Source organism: Salvelinus alpinus, chromosome 37 (genome assembly GCF_045679555.1).
Source record: "Salvelinus alpinus chromosome 37, SLU_Salpinus.1, whole genome shotgun sequence".
Lineage (NCBI taxonomy): Eukaryota > Metazoa > Chordata > Actinopteri > Salmoniformes > Salmonidae > Salvelinus > Salvelinus alpinus.
Window position 1 is genome coordinate 7,600,246 of NC_092122.1, and position 20,046 is coordinate 7,620,291.

Below are 20,046 nucleotides of genomic sequence, written 5' to 3' on the forward strand. Positions count from 1 at the left end.
ATAGCGTCGTCCGGGTTAGGGAGGGTTTGGCCGGTAGGGATATCCTTGTCTCATCGCGCTCCAGCGACTCCTGTGGCGGGCCGGGCGCAGTGCGCGCTAACCGAGGGGGCCAGGTGCACGGTGTTTCCTCCGACACATTGGTGCGGCTGGCTTCCGGGTTGGAGGCGCGCTGTGTTAAGAAGCAGTGCGGCTTGGTTGGGTTGTGCTTCGGAGGACGCATGGCTTTCGACCTTCGTCTCTCCCGAGCCCGTACGGGAGTTGTAGCGATGAGACAAGATAGTAATTACTAGCGATTGGATACCACGAAAATTGGGGAGAAAAGGGGATAAAATTTATTGAAAAAAAAAAAGACAAAAAAAAAAGAAGGCAGAGCAGCGCTTCATTATGGACAGACTTCTCCCCATCTTAGCTACTGTTACATCAACATGTTTTGACCATTTCAGTTTACAATCCAGGGTTATTCCAAGCAGTTTAGTCACCTCAATATGCTCAATTTTCAAATTCTTCATTACAAGATTTAGTTGAAGTTTAGGGTTTAGTGAATGATTTAACCCAAACACAAGGCTTTTAGTTATTGAAATATTTAAGACTAATTTATTTATTGCCACCCATTCTGAAACTGACTGCAGCTCTTTGTTAAGTGTTGCAGTAATTTCACTCCTTGTGGTAGCTGACGTGTATAGTGTTAAGTCATCTGCATATATAGATTTTACTCAAAGCCAGTGGCAAGACATTAGTAAAGATTGAAAAAGTAAGGGGCCACAGCTGCCCTGGGGAATTCCTGATTCTACCTGGATTATGTTGGAGAGGCTTTCATTAAAGAACCCCCTCTGTGTTCTGTTAGACATCGATAACATCAAAAGCTGCACTGAGGTCATCAAGTTCTCTCAGACAATCATATCCACTAGTGCAAACCGTAACAAAACGTTTCACAATGGAAACGAGAGTTTCTATTGGACAAGTTCAGGTACAGTATGTCTCTCCCCGTTTGTTTCCGTTTGGTTCCTAGTGAATACACCCCAGTACTCCCTTCCCATGTCAACAACACAACCCTGGCCTCCATCACTTACTTTATAGTTTCATTTATGTCTACCATCTCAACACTCATAACCCTCCCACATCCAGCCCTTCATTATTGTCTTTATGTATTTCTTCTGTGGTGGACTTTTCTTCCTTAGATCACTCATCTTAATAACTGAACATCTTGTCGCCGCTATAAAGACAACCTGTACTCCTTATCCATGTCCTCTTGTCTTAGAACATTGCAGCTCAACCTTTTCTGTGACTCTCTGGCGTGAGTCCATATGCCTCAGAGGAAGTCTCTATCTATTTCTTTCTCTCTCTTTGACTATCTCACTGCTCTCTCTCTCGCTCTGGCGTGAGTCCATGTGCCTCAGAGGAAGTCTCTTCGTCTCTCTCTCTCTCTCTCTCTCTTTGTCTCTCTCGCTCTCTCGTTGTCTTTCTCTCTGTCTCTCTGTACAGGCTCGTGACGTGACTGGTTACTCATCTCTCGCCCTTTGTAAGACACATGCACACAGAACAGAAACACAAACAGGACAGTGAAGCCGCATGATGCCGTTAAACAACGTCTCCGATTCAACGAGGCTGAGCTTATAGCTACATGCACGACTTCCTCAGTCTCTGCTTCAGTGTCTTCTAGACAACGCTGCCAATTATCAGTGAAGTAATGGGCAAGAATGCGACGATCAAGCTTTTTTCTGTGTGTATGCTCTGTTTGTGGTACCTCTTTGTGACAGCAACAAGGACAGTATCTGTTTTGTGTATATCTGTAAGTCTGTGTTTGTTACCTGCTGCAGAGAGATGGTGGCCCCCAGTGCGGTGTGGTGGAGCTAGGGGCACTGATGCTGTGTGTTAAGGCTCTGTGTGGGGTCTGGGGGCCCACAGGCCTCTCTCCCTGGCTGTCCACAGGGTCTGGTAGGTCCACAGAGCAGGACTTGGTGGTGGGGCTGGAGACAGGGGTCCCCTGGACTGAAGGGGAGTGGCAGGGAGAGGCCAGAGGTGATATGTTGGAAGAGGGGTAACCTGAAGAGAAAACAGGGTTATTAGGAGGGAAGACTGGTTCAATGAAATGTAACAAATCAGATCACAACTTAAACAAAGACAAAATAGCAATTGCACATACTGCCCACACACAAGTGCACATATGCACATATGCACCGACACACACACACACACACACACACTGAATGGACAGAGAATGGGTTAACCCGTCTCTTGCATCTCCTACATGGCACCATAACATTTGAATCATTCTAAATGACCTGTTCTGTTCTGATGGGACACAAATGTCACTCTCTGTTTGTCACTCAAAGTGTCTACACACACACTCACACGAACACACACCTGGTCTGGTCATTCGTCTGTTGTAGAGGTGGTTGGAGGTGGCTGAAGCAGAGTAGGAGGCAGACATGGAGCGACTCTTCGAGATGGTGAGCATTACAGAGCTGTTCCACGACTCACTGTTCACCATGCTGGAAAACACACAGGAAATCAAAACCTCAGTAAGTCACAATACTCTAACACACAGGATATCACAACCACAGACTGTCTGCACTGTAAAGGGAAACAGTCTGTTGAATGCTGTTATGGTGAACTGTGTTGCTTTTCACAATTAAACAGAGCATCTATTCCACTTCCATTGTTCCTGAAGAGTAGCAGATCAGACACCACCATAATACCATCACCTCTACAACATGACCCCCCCATGACCCCCCAGATGTTATTGGTCACATTCACATGGTTAGCAGATGTTATTGGTCACATGCACATGGTTAGCAGATGTTATTGGTCACATACACATGGTTAGCAGATGTTATTGGTCACATTCACATGGTTAGCAGATGGTTATTGGTCACATGCACATGGTTAGCAGATGTTATTGGTCACATACACATGGTTAGCAGATGTTATTGGTCACATTCACATGGTTAGCAGATGGTTATTGGACCCCCCCCCCCCCCCCCAACATGAACCCTATCTAGAACCTAAAAGGGTTCTTCCGCTGTCCCCATAGGAGAACCCTTTGAATAACCCTTTTGGGTTCCATGTAGAACCATTTCCACAGAGGGTTCTACATTGAAAGGGTCCAATCTGGAACCAAAAAGGGTTCTACCTGGAACCAAAAAGGGTTCTCCTAAGGGGACAGCCGAATAACCTTTTTTTCTATGAGTGTACTGGGTGGTGACCCCAGCAGTATTTTAAGCCTGCTCTGACACACAGGATATAAATCTCTCTGGGGCATTTATTCTCGAACGTTTAGTCTCCAGGAAGCCGCCAAAGAGCCAGACTGAAGTCTGCAGATACCCATCTGACTTCAGGATTAATTGTTCAACTCTGACCTTCAACCAATATCTCAAACAGAGGAACAATTTAGATTATAAATAATAGCACCAAAAGGCATGCTGTTTTGGCCAGAACAACACAGATTGGGCCCCGGAGAGTACAGCCAGTTCTGAGTCTGACACAGAGTGGAAATGGAATGAATCCCAAAAGTGGTGTGCATTATCATCTGTATGTCTCAAACAATGTCATCATCTCAGGTTAGGTGGTTTATTCTGCGTATTTGTTACACATATTCTTACACATACACCAAATCTTTAGGATCTACAAAGTGGAAGGAGGTAGGGGTTAGAGAGTATAGGGTAGGAGGTAGAAGACTAGGGTCCGTTTAGGATTGGGCAACAGACTGCTGGATGCTAAAACACAGGCTCTGTACAGATGTAGGCCAGCTGCCTTGGAGGAACACTCTGGAGCCACAAACAGACCAGTCTCCTTCAAAGACAGACATACACATATAACATCCTACGTTCTCCAGTTCAAACTCCCACATGACCCATCCGTCATTCACCGCGAAGAAAATATACCAGTGTTGCACATGCATTATAGGTCTAATATTTCACTCTTGTGACGGGCCATAAAGGAGGAGGGTTTGCAGCTGGGGAGGGCCTTATGAGGACCGCTGGCCTCAGGATGACCCCTACGAGAAGCTACTCGAGCAGCAGGAAGCAAGTCTGACGTCTGGATGTAAAGACAGAGAGAGGGAAAGGAGTGAGAGAGTGAGAAGGAGAAAAAGACGGAAAGAGAGAGAGAGAGAGGGGCGAGAGAGAAAGAGGAGAGAGGGAAAGAAGAGGGGAATGTGTGAGAGAGAGATGGAGAGAAAAGGGTAGTAGGGGATAGTGTAGGCTACCTGCATGGTGGACTGTCGTGGAGGGGTTTGATGCTGGCAGAGCGGTCTCTGCGTACGGGTCCTGGTTCTATGGTGGGAAGACCTGTAGCTGAGGTGGTGGTGGTCCATGTAGAGGAGATCCTTCTCAGCAGGCCTGGAGGCAGGCTCCGTCTCAGACGCTACAACACAGACATATAAAGTTGTGGGTCAGGTCCAGCTCCCTGAACAGCCAATCCAATCAAATCAAATGTTATTTGTCACATACACATATTTCGCAGATGTTACTGTGGGTGTAGCAAAATGCATCTCCTTGGAAACATTTGATCCTCTACTGTGCACCAACAACAACCTGGACGGAAGACCAGAGGTCCACCTCTACAGACAAACATTATGAAAGGAGAAGAACATTTGAGGTGGGCAGATGATGGTTTTCCGGTTGATAAGGGAACGTGACAGATGGCAGACCTGGAGGAATGTCCCCAGAATCATGTGGCAAAAAAATGTGACAAAAATAAATCTGTGCCAGGTCAAATCTTCCAATGACTGCATGATTCATTACTATCCGTTCAAATAACATAACACATGCTTGAGAGATTAGTTTGAATGAAAAAAAGGTTGTGATGATACAAAGCATACTGTATAGTCTAGTACTAACTTCATCTTAATGAAACTCATTTTATCTATGATTTGGATAGATATGTATTAAAGTAGAGCTTAAAAGCACCATTGTTCATTGACTAAAGAGAGAGAGAACAGAACCAGAGAAAAGCCTTGCTGACAGGAACATTAATATTTCACTCTTTCCTGGGCTTGTATGTGTGTATGCATATGTGCGTGTGTGCGTGTGGGTGTGTGTGTATGCGTGTGTGTGTGTGTGCTTCCTGGCATATTAATCCATCTGAAACACACACACCCTGTGCATACCGGGACAGTCTTGTCACCCTACTCTTTCTAAAGCCTCTCTCTCAGGACCATGGGTTAGTATGTCCATTGGTTATGATATGAGTACAGTCATTGCCGTCCTTATGACATTCCTATGACCTGATGGTGAGATAGACACAGGGTGATTGGCTCACAGACTCAGAGGCTCAGAACAGGATTTAAAGGGTTACAGAGGTCCAGATGTCTGATGCTATCGAGGTGAGCCACGTCTCTTTCAGTTACTCACAAAGACAGTCTGTGTCACGGCCAAGGGGGAGGGGTCAACTTCCTCATATCACCCCTGGTTTGTGTCTAGTGGGCTCTAAACATTACCTCATTGAATCTATTCTGAAATCTTTCTGGGTCTAATAGCACGTCAATACTACTTTGCGATGCATAAAGTACTAGTGAATAAAACTATATTGAACAAAAATATATCAGCGAAACGCAACAGTTAACGATTTTACTGAGTTACAGTTCTTAGAAGGAAATCAGTCAAATGAAATCAATTCTTTAGGCGATAATCTATGGATGTCACATGACTGAGCAGGGGCGCAGCCATGGCTGGGCCTGGGAGGGCATAGGCCCACCCACTTGGGAGCCAGGCCCACCCACTAGGGAGCCAGGCCCAGCCAATCACAATTACTTTTTCCCCACAAAAAAGAGCATTGTTACAGACAGAACTACTCCTGAGTTTCATCAGCTGTCCGGGTGGCTGGTCACAGAAGATCCCGCAGGTGAATCTGGATGTGGAGGGCCTGGGCTGGCATGGTTACACGTGGTCTGCGGTTGTGAGGCCGGTTAGACGTACTGCCAGGTTCTCTAAAATTACGTTGGAGGTGGCTTATGGTAGAGAAATTAACATTACATTCTCTGGCAGCAGCTCTGGTGGGCATTCCTGCAGTCAGCATGCCAATTGCACGCTTCCTCAAAATTTGAGACATCTGTGGCGGTGTGTGGTGTGACAAAACTGCAGCTTTTATTGTCCCCAGCACAAGGTGCACCTGTGTAATGACCATGCTGTTTAATCAGCTTCTTGATATGCCACACCTGTCAGGTGGATGGATTATCTTGGCAAAGGAGAAATGCTCACTAACATGGATGTAAACACACTTGTGCACTAAATTTGAGAGAAATAAGCTTTTTGTGCGTATGGAACATTTTGGGGATCTTTTATTTTAACTCATGAAACATGGGACCAACACTTTACATGTTGCGTTTATATTTTTGTTCAGTATATTTAATACAATTAATATAATAATAATAATAATTCTGGTGAGAGTGCCTTGGTTTAAGAATAAGCTACATTTTCCATGACTATACAATTGTTACATACGCCTGGGATGCTGAACTTGAAGCGACTATTTGTTTGTTTTTCACCACAGTCTAATACAAAACATTGGTTTGGCTGCATTTGTCCAAAGAAAAAGCAATAAATAACTTCTCTAATCTAAACCCATTATCGTCAGAGGTACACAGTGCAAGCAAAACAGCTTTTCCTCTGGACTGCATTTAGCTAGTCTCTCTCTGTCCTAGGCCCTTAGGCCCTCAGACTGAGTTACCACCGACACACACACACACACACACACACACACAACACACACACACTCCCTTTCAGGAGGGAAATCCCCAAAAAGAAAACTCCAATATTCCGGAGTAGCACATCTCTTTCTCTGAAATTTCAGAAAGTGTTTTGTCTAGCAGACCGAGCTTCACGATGTTGAAACGGCTCTTATACAAGAAACAGAGACAGAACTGCACAACCAGACATCCCCTTAAACAAACCATTATTCTGATCCGAGGGAAGGAAGAAGGAAGTAAAGGGGCAGTGAGGACTGGGTAGCAGATGTAAGGGCCTCACCTCCTCACTACGACCTTCTCTATATTGTGTTTTGATTACTTTAAACCATCAGAGAGAGTAAGGGGGGGGGGGAACTTTCGTTCCTTATGTTGGACGGACACTGTTTTATTCAGATAGACTCTGTGTTGACACAGGTGTGGAGAACCCCAGATAAAACAGCAGCAGCTCAGGAACCAGAGACTCTCAGTGATGTTGGTCTGCACTCAGAAACAGACAGAATACCACCTTTAATTCACAGGCTGAGAGTCTGGAGTGAGTGGAGACCAGACATGTGGTCAACAGTAGAGCGCTACAGTATCAGATACAGTAGATGGTGAGATAGCAGAGGAAGAGACAGATTGGTAGTGGGGTCTAGACTGCTGATGTAAAGCTAAGCACATGTGTGCATAGTAGTTATAGGGAGTAGGGTTTGAGGACCGATACAGGAGCTATATGTCTGTAAAGAACTGGCTGTTATGATATAATAACCCCAGATATGTAATTCAATTCAAGTAAAAAAATATATAGCATTTGACCGAATACACAGCATACACTCGGCATTATGGCTATGTTCATAGTTGACTAGCCACAATGACTAGAGCAATGCTTTGGTGTCTATGAGCCATACCACGAACCCAACGTTTTTCCCTGACTTGAAAAAGTCACCTGACAAGGAAAAACTGGGCCCTAGTTACAGCCTACATAACCCTACAGTAACTACATCAGTAGAATCAATAAAGAGTTCAATGATGCTGCTTAAGCTTCTCTGGGTATCCTGCATAGCATCACACACGCTTTATTTAGTCTCACCTCCGCACTAAGTGCCTGCATGCATTTTGAAGTGCTGGCCTTGTAAAACATTAAAAGCCTTCTGTGGGAATGTGCGTCACTGCTCATTACATTATAGAGTCTTTCCAGCATGGGGAGGTGAAATGGGGATGTATGTGTGGATGAGGTTGAGAGGAGGCATGGTGTGTGTGTGTGTGTGTGTGTGTGTGTGTGTGTGTGTGTGTGTGTGTGTGTGTGTGTGTGTGTGTGTGTGTGTGTGTGTGTGTGTGTGTGTGTGTGTGTGTGTGTGTGTGTGTGTGTGTGTGTGTGAGAGGAGTGCTAACTAACAGAAAAAATGAACGTTCAAAGCTCATTGAAAAGTTAGTTCATTAAATCGGCAGAATAAAACATGTCAGATTTTTCATGCGCGCTCAAAACCTGTGTGGGTGTATGTGTGTGTTTATGCGTACATACTATACATACTTACATGTGTCTATAAAAGTACAGTAGCTTTTACCTTTGGGATGGCGAGTTTCTCTCTCTCTGGCCAGTCCTCGGAGTCGGAGCAGGTGTGTGAGTCGCTGAGTGACTGCAGAGGGCTGATCCGAGGCCTGTGCAGCGGCTGCAAACTGATCTGGGTACTGAGCAGGTTACTGACAGCCCGCAGGGTACTGCAGGTGTTGGGGGGCAGAGAGGGGTCCGCCAGCAGGTCTGAGATCAATCCATGGGCTTCCCCCATCACCGCTATGTCCACCAACACACTGGTGCCCGACGACTTAAGGAAAAGAGAAGGAGGGAGAGAGGGGGTGGAGAGAAAGAAAGAGGGAGGGAGAGAGAGAGAAAGAGGGAAGGGAAGGAGAAGGGACAATAAGCAAGGGAGTGTAGGGGAGAGAAAGACGGTCAGTTAGCGCATCTCCTGTTCAGGAAAGCTGACGCGGTGCAAAGGTGACGCACACCATTCTGTCTCTGCCTCTGCCCTGATACGTACCTGTGTGTGTGTGTGTGTGGGGGGGGGGGGGGGTTGCAGAGGAGGAGAGACAAAGAGCGCCAACAATGAGGTTAAGAGAGAGGGGTGAGAGATATTAAAGGGAGTAATGGGGGAAGAAGGATACATTATATCCTCCTTTAACTAATTTCATATCTGTAAGAGTGTCAGAGAAAACACAACCAGAGAGTAAGAAGGAAGGATGAGTCTGAATCTCAGCATTTCATCCGGACATTCCTTGGAATCTACATTCATCCCATACATATCCCAGGACAGTGTGTGTGTGCGCTTCTGTGTCACTCCAGCGCCCATTAACAACTGTGTATTGGCAAGGCCTTGATAGAATAGACAGACCAGTGGTTGCTGTGGCAACAGACTATCTTCTGTGGGTCACACACACATACTAAACACGCTGTTTGTGACAGGGGTCTCTATGTTTTGGCAGCCAGATGCATGCACTCTGAAATCTGACATTAAAGCAGACAGGAAGCCATGTCGGGGAGACAGTTTCACAGCAGGACACTGCTCTTCAATGGGATGTCTTTGCATCTGCAACACATGTTATCCATTTTGGAGCTCATTGAGGTGGGCTCTTGCCAGTGTAAAGCTGGAACTAACAAAGACAGCTATGGCTCAAGACAAAACTTGCTCAACACACAGAGACACATATAAAGAAAATGCATAAAACGTTCAGACCAAACGCCAGGCTACCACACTACTGCTAGCACTAGTCAAAATAATATTTAGATACGATAGATCTCTTATTAAGATGATGGAAGAGCAGCTGACATTGTTTACTCTCTAAGCATGGAAGCAACTAATCTTATCCAAGACAACTCCTAACTCCATACGAATCCACACAGCTGTGTGTACTGAGGCAATAAAGGTTAAGCTTCCGCTCGATGGTCACATACACACGGGCACACACACACGCAAGCAAACACACATCGTTTTTTAAATTGCTTTGGTGCAAGTCTGTGGTACATTTGTACAACTCTTCGTACAAAACTCGAAACAGATCATCAAAAAGGCATTTTTTTCTAAAAGTACAACACAACAAATCATACAGTCAACTTTTCACAAAACTTAGTGCTTCATCTAGAAATACACGTTTCACATTGCAATACATGTTCATACAATTACTTTTATGATTCTATTCTCTTTTGTTAAAATACATTTTACTATTACTTAAGAGGCTTTCACACCAAATTGTTTTTTCCTAACTTTTTTTAATTTTTATTTCGTTTGGACTGGTGTGAACACTATTCACACTCGGGAGCGCATAAACGCTCTGTGGTTCGCTCCGAAAGGGTGGTCTCGGTCCAATTCAATTCCTAAGGTGGTGCGGTTCGCTGCAGGTGAGAATGCAGTCTGGACCAAAGACAGGAAAATAACACAAGTTGCTCATTATCATTGGTTGTTTGACTGCGAGCATGAAATACACACATGATCATAACTTGAGAATTCTGAAACATTCTGTTAATATCAGGGCATTTATGAGCGCATCCGATGCAGATTAGGGGAGACCGGGTCTACACCGGGGAAATAGGCTACTGAATATAGACTATTCATGTCGCAGTTAGAGTGGTGTGCGCTGTTTCCTCTAAGTCATGTTGTTGGAAGACCAAAGCGAAAGTAATATGACGATTGGGACGCACGAGTGATGCTTTATGATAAATGGATTTAGCTCGAGCATTTCTGTCCAATAAACAAATGACGTGCATAGACAAGTGGTTGTTTAGGAATTTCGGCAATGTGAAACCAACCCGGATCAAATGACAAAAATACAATGTAATAAATAGTCAGACTCTGATTCGAACTATACCTCGAAACGATGAGTGAAACGCCCTTAATCCGACTGCTCTTAATTGATGATCACTTCAACATTTGGTAAATGTATAGAATTTTACATGTCAACTGGTTTGTTCACTACATATTTTGAGACCTACATAGTGAAAATGTAGTGTTAGGTTCTAATTCTCAGAGTAAAAAAACTCCATGGACACTATGAAAGATTAACCAAGTTGATTCTTCCCAGAGGATCAATACAGCTGCATTAGACAAAAACATTGTTCACATAAGCACTGCTATTTAACCCTTTCTCTATGCTGAGTCTCCTTCGACACATCTGAACAAACATTGTATCTTTATTGCTTACGCAGGAAACTAAGTAATACGGGCCATAAACGTTTCCTTCTCCCTTAACGTGACCTGACCTGACCTTGACCTCCTTCATGACTAATCCATGACTCTCTCCCCTTATCAATGCCTGCCACATGTGATCGCTTTCCCTGCACTCAGAACATTCCAAGCTTAATTGCCCCCACCATATACCTTCCTCCTACAGATAACCATTAACCTCTGGTGTAGACCCTCGGCTATTGCATTTCTCTATTACAACTAATGATTAAAAAAAAGATATAAAGATGTAAAGTTCATCAATCCAAATCTATCAGTATGTAAAGTAGAAACAAGTATGATGTATACTTGAATGTACTACTATGATGGTGACTACTAGGATTTTACTTCACAGCAAGTTTTAATTTTTTTTAAATCTGAGAGACAAGATCAGAGATGTGCTGTATATATCAAATCACAGTTTATTGGTCACATACACCGATTAGCAGAATACAGTAGGTGCAGCAAAATGCTTGTGTTTCTAACACCTACAGTGCAGTAATACAATATCAACACAATACCAATAAGCAAATAATCCAGAAAGTCCAAAAACAAGAAAAAACAAATGTATCACCTACACAGTAAACATGTATCCAAAGTCTAGTATGCTTGAATAAAATTGGCCAATACAGTACTGTAATATATGCCATTTACATAGCTGACAGTTTGACCCAAAGTGGCAACAGTCCACACATTTTGGTATGTGACCCCAGTGGGAATTGAACCGACAACTCTGGTGTTGCTAGTGCCATGCTCTTATGAACTGAGCCACGTACAGGACCACTAACTGCCATCCCCAGGAGTCAATGGAGACTAGACTAAACTAATCTAACGCATCATAATAGTACACTGTTAGAGTACGGATCATTGCTGGCTGGAACATCTCCGGCTTTGTGACCATGTCTCTGTTGCTGTGTGTGCGTGTCCGTTTACGCGTGTGTGACTGCTCTACTCCTACAGACGTGATAATTGTATAAATAACCTAGGGAGTGATGGGAGAGGATGAGAGCAGCCTGGATAGCAGTGACCATCTCAATCACACAGGGACAATAGAGGGAGTCACAATAACACAACATGACAACTCCACAGCTACCTGGCTATGTCTGGTGAGTGTTCAGTGGGAGAGTGGAAGAGCTGCTGTCTTATGTCAAAACCTCCTGTATTTGTCACTTGTGAAATCTGAGGGACCAGGCAGCAACATCCCCTGCTAGGACCGAGTGTTGTGAAACCCTGTTCTATTTACCATAAATGAGACAAGAGGGACAGATGGTGTTTTATCTTGTTTTTGGAGGTGGAGATGGACCTTATTCCTGGAAGTCCAGACGTTAGACAAAACTTCACAATAAATCCATGTTGAGTTTCCTGAGACCACCCAACAGCAGTCGCCAGGGCGCATCAGTGTACTGACCCGTTCACCAATACAGCACATGCTTCATGTCAAAAGGTCATCCATGCCGTGTCAGAGTAGACCCATAATGGGCACCTCCTGTCATAGCAGAGTTGAGCCATAATGGACACCTGGACGCCAGTTGCCTGTCAATGTCAACATGCCGCTCTCGCTGCAACAAGATCTCATCGTTTCCCTTCGAAATTCAACATATTACGGATGAACGTCTATTTTTCAAGCATTAATTCCGCGTGGTTATAGGGTTAAAACAGAAACAACTCAAATGGTAACAGTTTAGGCCGGGGGTGTTCAACTCTTACCCTACGAGGTCCGGAGCCTGCTGGTTTTCTGTTCTACGTGATAATGAATTGCACCCACCTGGTGTCCCAGGTCAAAATCAGTCCCTGATTAGGGGGGAATAATGAAAACAATTAATTTGAGGGGTTTCGGCATTCATTCTGATTGGTTGAGGTTAGGGCTATGGTTTGGGAAAGGCTTAAAACAAAATAATTAAAAACAACGCGATATTAGCATCAATTATTCTCACGGCTTGCTGGAGCATTGTGAACTGCGGTGGTGCAGTGGTCTAAGCAGCAAGCTCCGGCTCCGAGCATCGTGAGTTCTGGGCAATCGCTTGCCATTTTTTTTTGTGAGTGTGGAGGAAGGCATATATCGACGTTCTCAGGACCTTTTCAAACGTCCGAAATGTAAGTTAATTCCTAGTGATCAGGCTGCTCTCCAATCTTCTTGGCCTCCTACAGCTCCTTTCCTTTCACTTCTCTTTCCTTTCCGTTTCTCTCCTCTCTACTCTCTGTTTCCGGTCTGTACCAGTTCAGCAGACAAAAAAGGGTTTGTTTAGTAAAAGGCACGTCCACAGCAGTAGGCTGAGCTCTTGGATGTCGATTAAACCCCCCACAACTCTCTGATTCAGAGAGAGTTAAATGTGCAAGACACATTTCAGTTGAATGCATTCAGTTGTACAACTGACTAGGTATCCCCATTACCCTTTTCTTTACGGTACAGAGCATAGCTGGATTTACTGTAAGCAACATCATTAGAATCAGATCCAAGCGCCAAGAATCACTCTCCACAGCCCTGGGAAATAACAGACACACACACACACTCCCCTAACACACTCCCCTAGCAGCCATGGCCAATTACACAGTGCTCAGGGAAAGCATCACAACATTCAATCTGGTATTTCCTGTCCTGAATTACTGCAAAAACATAAACTGTAGGGTTTCTTTCTGACCATTTTTTCCTCTGGAACTTTTTTTCACACCTTTGCAACTGAGAGGAGAAGTTTTTTACCATTCATATTTCATAGTGGAGCCATTTCAACCAGGGAATCTGTGAAAGCAAATAGCCACTATAAACTGTGCTTCATAGGGTGAATCTCAATTGTCTAAAGTGGTATCCTTCCCATATCTACTTTCCTTCCTACAGATGTTGGATTTTAAGTTGACCTATATTGTCACAGCAAAATAAATCCTGCAGCAACAGTGTAGTCCATAATGTTGCTTGATTGGTAGATAGGCTATGCCAAAAGTATGCTACATGAAAACTGCAGTACTGTTAATATAACCGTGTCTTAGTGTGGGTTTTCATAGAATTGACGTAAATCACAAAGTGTGTATACATTTCCTGCGGGGCAGGAAAATTCTGAGCAACAAAAGTGTGATCAAATTAAGATCCTACATCTTATATGCACTGATGTGAAAGTACTGGATTTGTGAACCTAGTAGATATCCACCATATCTCTCTGGCAGGTTAGTTTCTTTCCGTCATTAATCTTGCTCTGGAGGCAGCTCTGCAGAGTGGTCACTAGCTGGCATAGCCACAAAGTCATAAAATCTGATTTTCGAAATTAAGACCAAAGAGCACATTTTAGTTTTAATACATTTTTACAATCTAGCCAATTTTGACTTTGCAGCTGGCCTATCTCAACAGTTCTGCCTCCAGGACAAGACCTCTGACAATAAACGTCAAACTGCATCCCTCTAACCCATTCTGTGCATTTAGGTCAGAGCAAATGAAGGAGAGGAGACAAGGAGAGGAAGCCACTATATACTATTGAGACACAGCACTAGTTAGTTCTATGACTTTGTCGATGTGTGTCTGTGTGTTTCATCACAAGCTTCAGGGTTAGATGTGGCAAAAAGGAAGAGAGCGCACAGTAACTCTATATTGAGTGATTTATTTTGAGCGTGAGCGAGAGGAGAGAGGGTAAGTGGACGGGAGACCTTGCAACTCCTTTGTGTGGGAGGCTTCCGCATATTCCATCTCTCTCCCCTCTCTCTATCTCTCATGTCTCTGTCGGCCTCCAATAATACTCCCTCTCAGTGTTCGGTAAACAGAGCAGCATCGTAAACAACCGACCGCAGCAGAGCACAGGACGGACATTTCCCACATTCTCAGGTCAAACGGCTGTGTGATCAGATGAGATACCAGATAAATAAATCTCTCTCCCTCTCACACACAAACACAGATTCAAAAACAGCACTTCGGAGATTTTTTATAGCAGTTACAGAGAGTTGAAACCGGGATAGACACCAGTGTCCCACTCCTGTACAGAAACTCTTATATAAGCAGTACAAATGATTCATCCTGATCATCTTGCTTACTTAAACACCTCGTATTAACTCCTCAAACACTGTAACCCTGATGACTGACTCACCAAACAGATCGAACAGCAATGCGGAACGAGAGAGCTAATAGATTCCTCAAAGTGGCCTGATTTTGTGATACCCTAGCTATGGGCCCTGGTCAAAAGTAGTGCACTACATAGGGAATAGGGTACCATTTGAGACGTGTCCTATCTCTATTGCTGTGTGAAATCAGCTCAACCTGAACAAAACCCATTAGAGGTCTCTTCACTCAGGTCTTTAACGACATCCTGTGGTTGTGACATTCAACCATTACCTGGCAGTAATGGACTCTGTGTGGCTGGCTCAAGTCCCTGGAGGGAGGGAGGGAGGGAGGGAGGGAGGGAGGGAGGGAGGGAGGGAGGGAGGGAGGGAGGGAGGGAGGGAGGGAGGGAGGGAGGGAGGGAACAATGCTGTTGATAACAAGATAGAGAGTGTGTGCTTGTGTGTATCGCCTTTACGTGAGTGTGTGTGTATTTAGGCCAATCAAGTAATAGTGGGAGCAGTTATAGCGGCGACAGAGGTCAGGGATTAGAGAAGTATTGATCTTGATGGGTTTAAACACAGGTCACATACAGACCAAGAACACAGAGAGGAGTCACTGAGTACACACACACACACACACGCACACGCACACACACACACACACACACACACACACACACACACACACACACACACACACACACACACACACACACACACACACACACACACACACACACACACACACAGACACAGACACAAGAGAGACCCCATGGAACAGCTTGTCAATATCTGTCATTGATTGGACAGCTGTAGGGTTGTACAAGAAGCATGTACTGTAAACCCAGGCCTTATTTCACAGTAACTACATTACCTATGTGATTCTGCATGCAGCTTTAAAACTGCATATAGAGGAAGAAAGCTATGCAAACTAGAGGAATCCATTATCCAGTACACTAGAGAGCAGCGTTTGTTCTTTCCATCGGAATGGGACGTGTTCTCTTCCTCTCTTTCTTTTTTTCTCATTATTTCTCCTCCTCAGAGACACTGAAAGGCACATGAGACCAGTTCAGGCGTAAGCACGGATGTGTGTAATGTGTGAGTGGTTGTGTGTGTGTGTGTGTACATGTATGTGTCTATGTGCACGTGTGCGTGCCTGTATGTGTGTGTGTACAGATGGTGAGCTGGGTCCACAGGCAGAACTGAGTTAGCCAGGTGGAAAATGAACAGCCCGACAGTTACAGACTGCCTGACATCCTCACTGCAGCACTCCACTATTACTACAGTCAACAATACTCGAATACGGTATTACTACAGTACTCCACACTATTACTACGGCCAACAATACTCGGATACGGTACTACTACAGTACTCCACCCTATTACTACAGCCAACAATACTCGGATACGGTACTACTACAGTACTCCACCCTATTACCACAGTCAACAATACTCGAATACGGTATTACTACAGTACTCCACCCTATTACTACAGTCAACAATACTCGAATACGGTATTACTACAGTACTCCACACTATTACTACAATCAACATTACTCGGATACGGTATTACTACAGTACTCCACAATATTACTACAGTCAACAATACTCTAATAGGGTATTACTACAGTACTCTACAATGTTACTACAACCAGCAATACTCTAATACGGTATTGCCCCGGTACTCTACACTATTACTACAATCAACAATACTCTAATTCGGTATTACTACAGTACTCTACACTATTACTACAATCAACAATACTCTAATACGGTATTGCTGCAGTATTCCACACTATTACTACAGTCAACAATACTCTAATTCGGTATTACTACAGTACTCTACACTATTACTACAATCAACAATACTCTAATACGGTATTACCCCGGTACTCCACACTATTACTACAATCAACAATACTCTAATACGGTATTGCTGCAGTATTCCACACTATTACTACAGTCAACAATACTCTAATATGATATTACTACAGTACTCTACACTATTGCTACAGTCAACAATACTCTAATACGGTATTACCCCCGTACTCTACACTATTAATACAATCAACAATACTCGAATACGGTATTACTACAGTTCTCCACACTATTACTACAATCAACAATACTCTAATACGGTATTACTACAGTACTCTACACTATTACTGCAGTCACCAATACTCTAATACGGTATTACCCTGGTACTCTACACTATTACCACAATCGACAACACTCCAATACAGTATTACTACAGTACTCTAGTCTACACTATAACTACAGTAAAGTCACCGGCTTCATCAATAAGTGCATCGGCGACGTCGTCCCCTCAGTGACGTGCGTACATATTCCAAACAGAAGCAATGGATTACAGGCAACATCTGCACCGAGCTAAAGGCTAGAGCTGCCGCATTCATTCATCTGGACGCTTCAAAGAAATCCTGCTATGCCCTCTGACGAACCATCAAACAGACAAAGCTTCAAAACAGGACTAAGATTGAAACCTGCTACATTGGCTCTGACGCTCGTCGGATGTGACAAGGCTTGTAAACTATTACGGACTACAAAGGGATACCCAGCCACAAACTGCCCAGTGACGTGAGCCTACCAGATGGGCTAAATGCCTTTTATGTTCTCTTCGAGGCAAGCAATACTGAAGCATGCATGAGTGCACCAGCTGTTCCGGGCGACTGTGTGATTACGCTCACCATAGCCGATGAGAGCAAGACCTTTAAACAGGTCAACATTCACAAGGCCGCGGGGTCAGACGGATTACCAGGACGTGTACTCAGAGCATGCGCGGACCAACTGGCAAGTGTCTTCACTGACATTTTCAACTTCTCCCTGACTGAGTCTGTAATACATACATGTTTCAAGCAGACCACCATAGTCCCTGTGCCCAAGAAAGCAAAGGTAACCTGCCTAAATGATTAACGCCCCATAGCACTCACGTCGGTAGCCATGAAGTGCTTTGAAAAGCTGGTCATGGCTCACATCAACAACATTCCCCTGGAAACTCTAGACCCACTCCAATTCATATACCGCCCCAACAGATCCACAGATGACGCAATCTCAATCACACCCAACACTGCCCTTTCCAACCTGGACAAAAGGAACACCTACAGTTGAAGTCGGAAGACTACATACACTTTAGCCAAAGATGTTTAAACTCAGTTTTTCACAATTCCGGACATTTAATCCAAGTAAAAATTCCCTGTTTTAGGTCAGTTAGGATCACCACTTTATTTGAAGAATGTGACATGTCAGAATAATAGTAGAGAGAATTATTTATTTTAGCTTTCATTTCTTTCATCACATTCCCAGTGGGTCAGAAGTTTACATACACTCAATTAGTATTTGGTAGCATTGCCTTTAAATTGTTTAACTTGGGTCAAATGTGTCTGGTAGCCTTCCACAAGCTTCCCACAATAAATTGGGTGAATTTTGGCCCATTCCTCCTGACAGAGCTGGTATAACTGAGTCAGGTTTGTAGGTCTCCTTGCTAGCACACGCTTTTTCAGTTCTGCCCACAAATATTCTATAGGATTGAGGTCAGGGCTTTGTGATGGCCACTCTAATACCTTGACTTTGTTGTCCTTAAGCCATTTGCCACAACTTTGGAAGTGGGGTCATTGTCCATTTGCGACCAAGTTGTTGCTTCAATATATCCACATCATTTTCCTTCCTCATTTCCTCATTTGTGAAGTGCACCCGTCCCTCCTGCAGCAAAGCACCCCCACAACGTGATGCTGCCACCCCCGTGCTTCACGGTTGGGATGGTGTTCTTCGGCTTGCAAGCCTCCCCCTTTTTTCCTCCGAACATAACGATGCTCATTATTGCTAAACAGTTCTATTTTTGTTACATCAGACCAGAGGACATTTCTCCAAAAAGTACGATCTTTGTCCCCATGTGCAGTTGCAAACCGTAGTCTGGCTTTTTTATGGCGGTTTTGGAGCAGTGGCTTCTTCCTTGCTGAGCAGCCTTTCAGGTTATGTCGATATAGGACTCGTTTTACTGTGGATATAGTAACTTTTGTACCTGTTTCCCCCAGCATCTTCACAAGGTCCTTTGCTGCTGATTGATTGCACTTTTCGCACCAAAGTACGTTCATCTCTAGGAGACAGAATGCATCTCCTTCCTGAGCGGTATGACGGCTGCGTTGTCCCATGGTGTTTATACTTGCGTACTATTGTTTGTACAGATGAACGTGGTACCTTCAGGTTTTTGGAAATTGCTCCCAAGGATGAACCAGGTCTTGGCAGATTTCTTTTGATTTTCCCATGATGTCAAGCAAAGAGGCAGTGAGTTTGAAGGTAGGCCTTGAAATACATCCACATCCACTCAAATTATGTCAATTAGCCTATCAGAAGCTTCTAAAGCCATGACATCCTTTTCTGGAATTTTCCAAGCTGTTTAAAGGCACAGTCAACTTAGTGTATGTAAACTTCTGACCCACTGGAATTGTGATACAGTGAATTATAAGTGAGGTCATTTGGGGCTCTTGAATAATAATTTCCATATAAATGCACGATGTAATCAACTATGTTGAAAACATTCTGTGTTAAAAGCACCATTTTAATGCGTGGGCGTCCCTAACTTAAGTCACGTTAAAGCTATGTTTGGGCTAACCAAAAGTGTTTCGTTCAGGTAACACTTTGACTGAAAAGTTTAGTAAACTATAAAAGTCTGTGGAACCAGTTACTAAATAATAATTAGTTGAATCAACAACAACAAAAAGTACAGTGTACACAGATGAAAACATACATGCTGCCTTACAACGTACAGACTGGTAAAGAGCCCACCTGTTTGGGAGGATGGGTGGTCTCCCGATAGCGTCTCATGGTACCCGATGTGTGCGCCTTGTTCATCATAGCCACAATGCACACAACCAGCAACCACTGCCTAACACTAAACACCCGATGCCTGACTCCTATCTCTTCCTCTCAGCCGCAGTAGCTGTCTTCTTGTGGCGTCTCTCCTCAGAAAGTAATCCGTCACTCCTCTTCTCTTCTCTCCCTCTCTCTTTTCCTTCCTCTCTCACACCCTTCTCTCCTCTGCCCCACTGTACCACATATGCAGTCAGTCCCAACAACCCTCTGGCCCTCGCCTGCTCCTGCATCAACCAATCCTGTGAGAGAATGCTCCTAGGTGCTC

General features: G+C 44.1%; 1 protein-coding gene across 2 annotated transcripts in view; it reads right to left on the minus strand.

The window, feature by feature from the left end:
* The window catches only part of LOC139565831 (cGMP-inhibited 3',5'-cyclic phosphodiesterase 3A-like), an 84,454-nt gene that overhangs the window by 17,991 nt on the left and 46,417 nt on the right, over positions 1-20,046 (minus strand). For both annotated transcript variants that reach the window (XM_071386437.1, XM_071386436.1), the window contains 4 exons: positions 8,233-8,490; positions 4,208-4,365; positions 2,365-2,492; positions 1,809-2,043 (listed from right to left, as the gene is read on the minus strand). In XM_071386437.1, the coding sequence (XP_071242538.1) occupies positions 1,809-2,043; positions 2,365-2,492; positions 4,208-4,365; positions 8,233-8,490 (779 nt within the window). The remainder of the gene's footprint in view (positions 1-1,808; positions 2,044-2,364; positions 2,493-4,207; positions 4,366-8,232; positions 8,491-20,046) is intronic.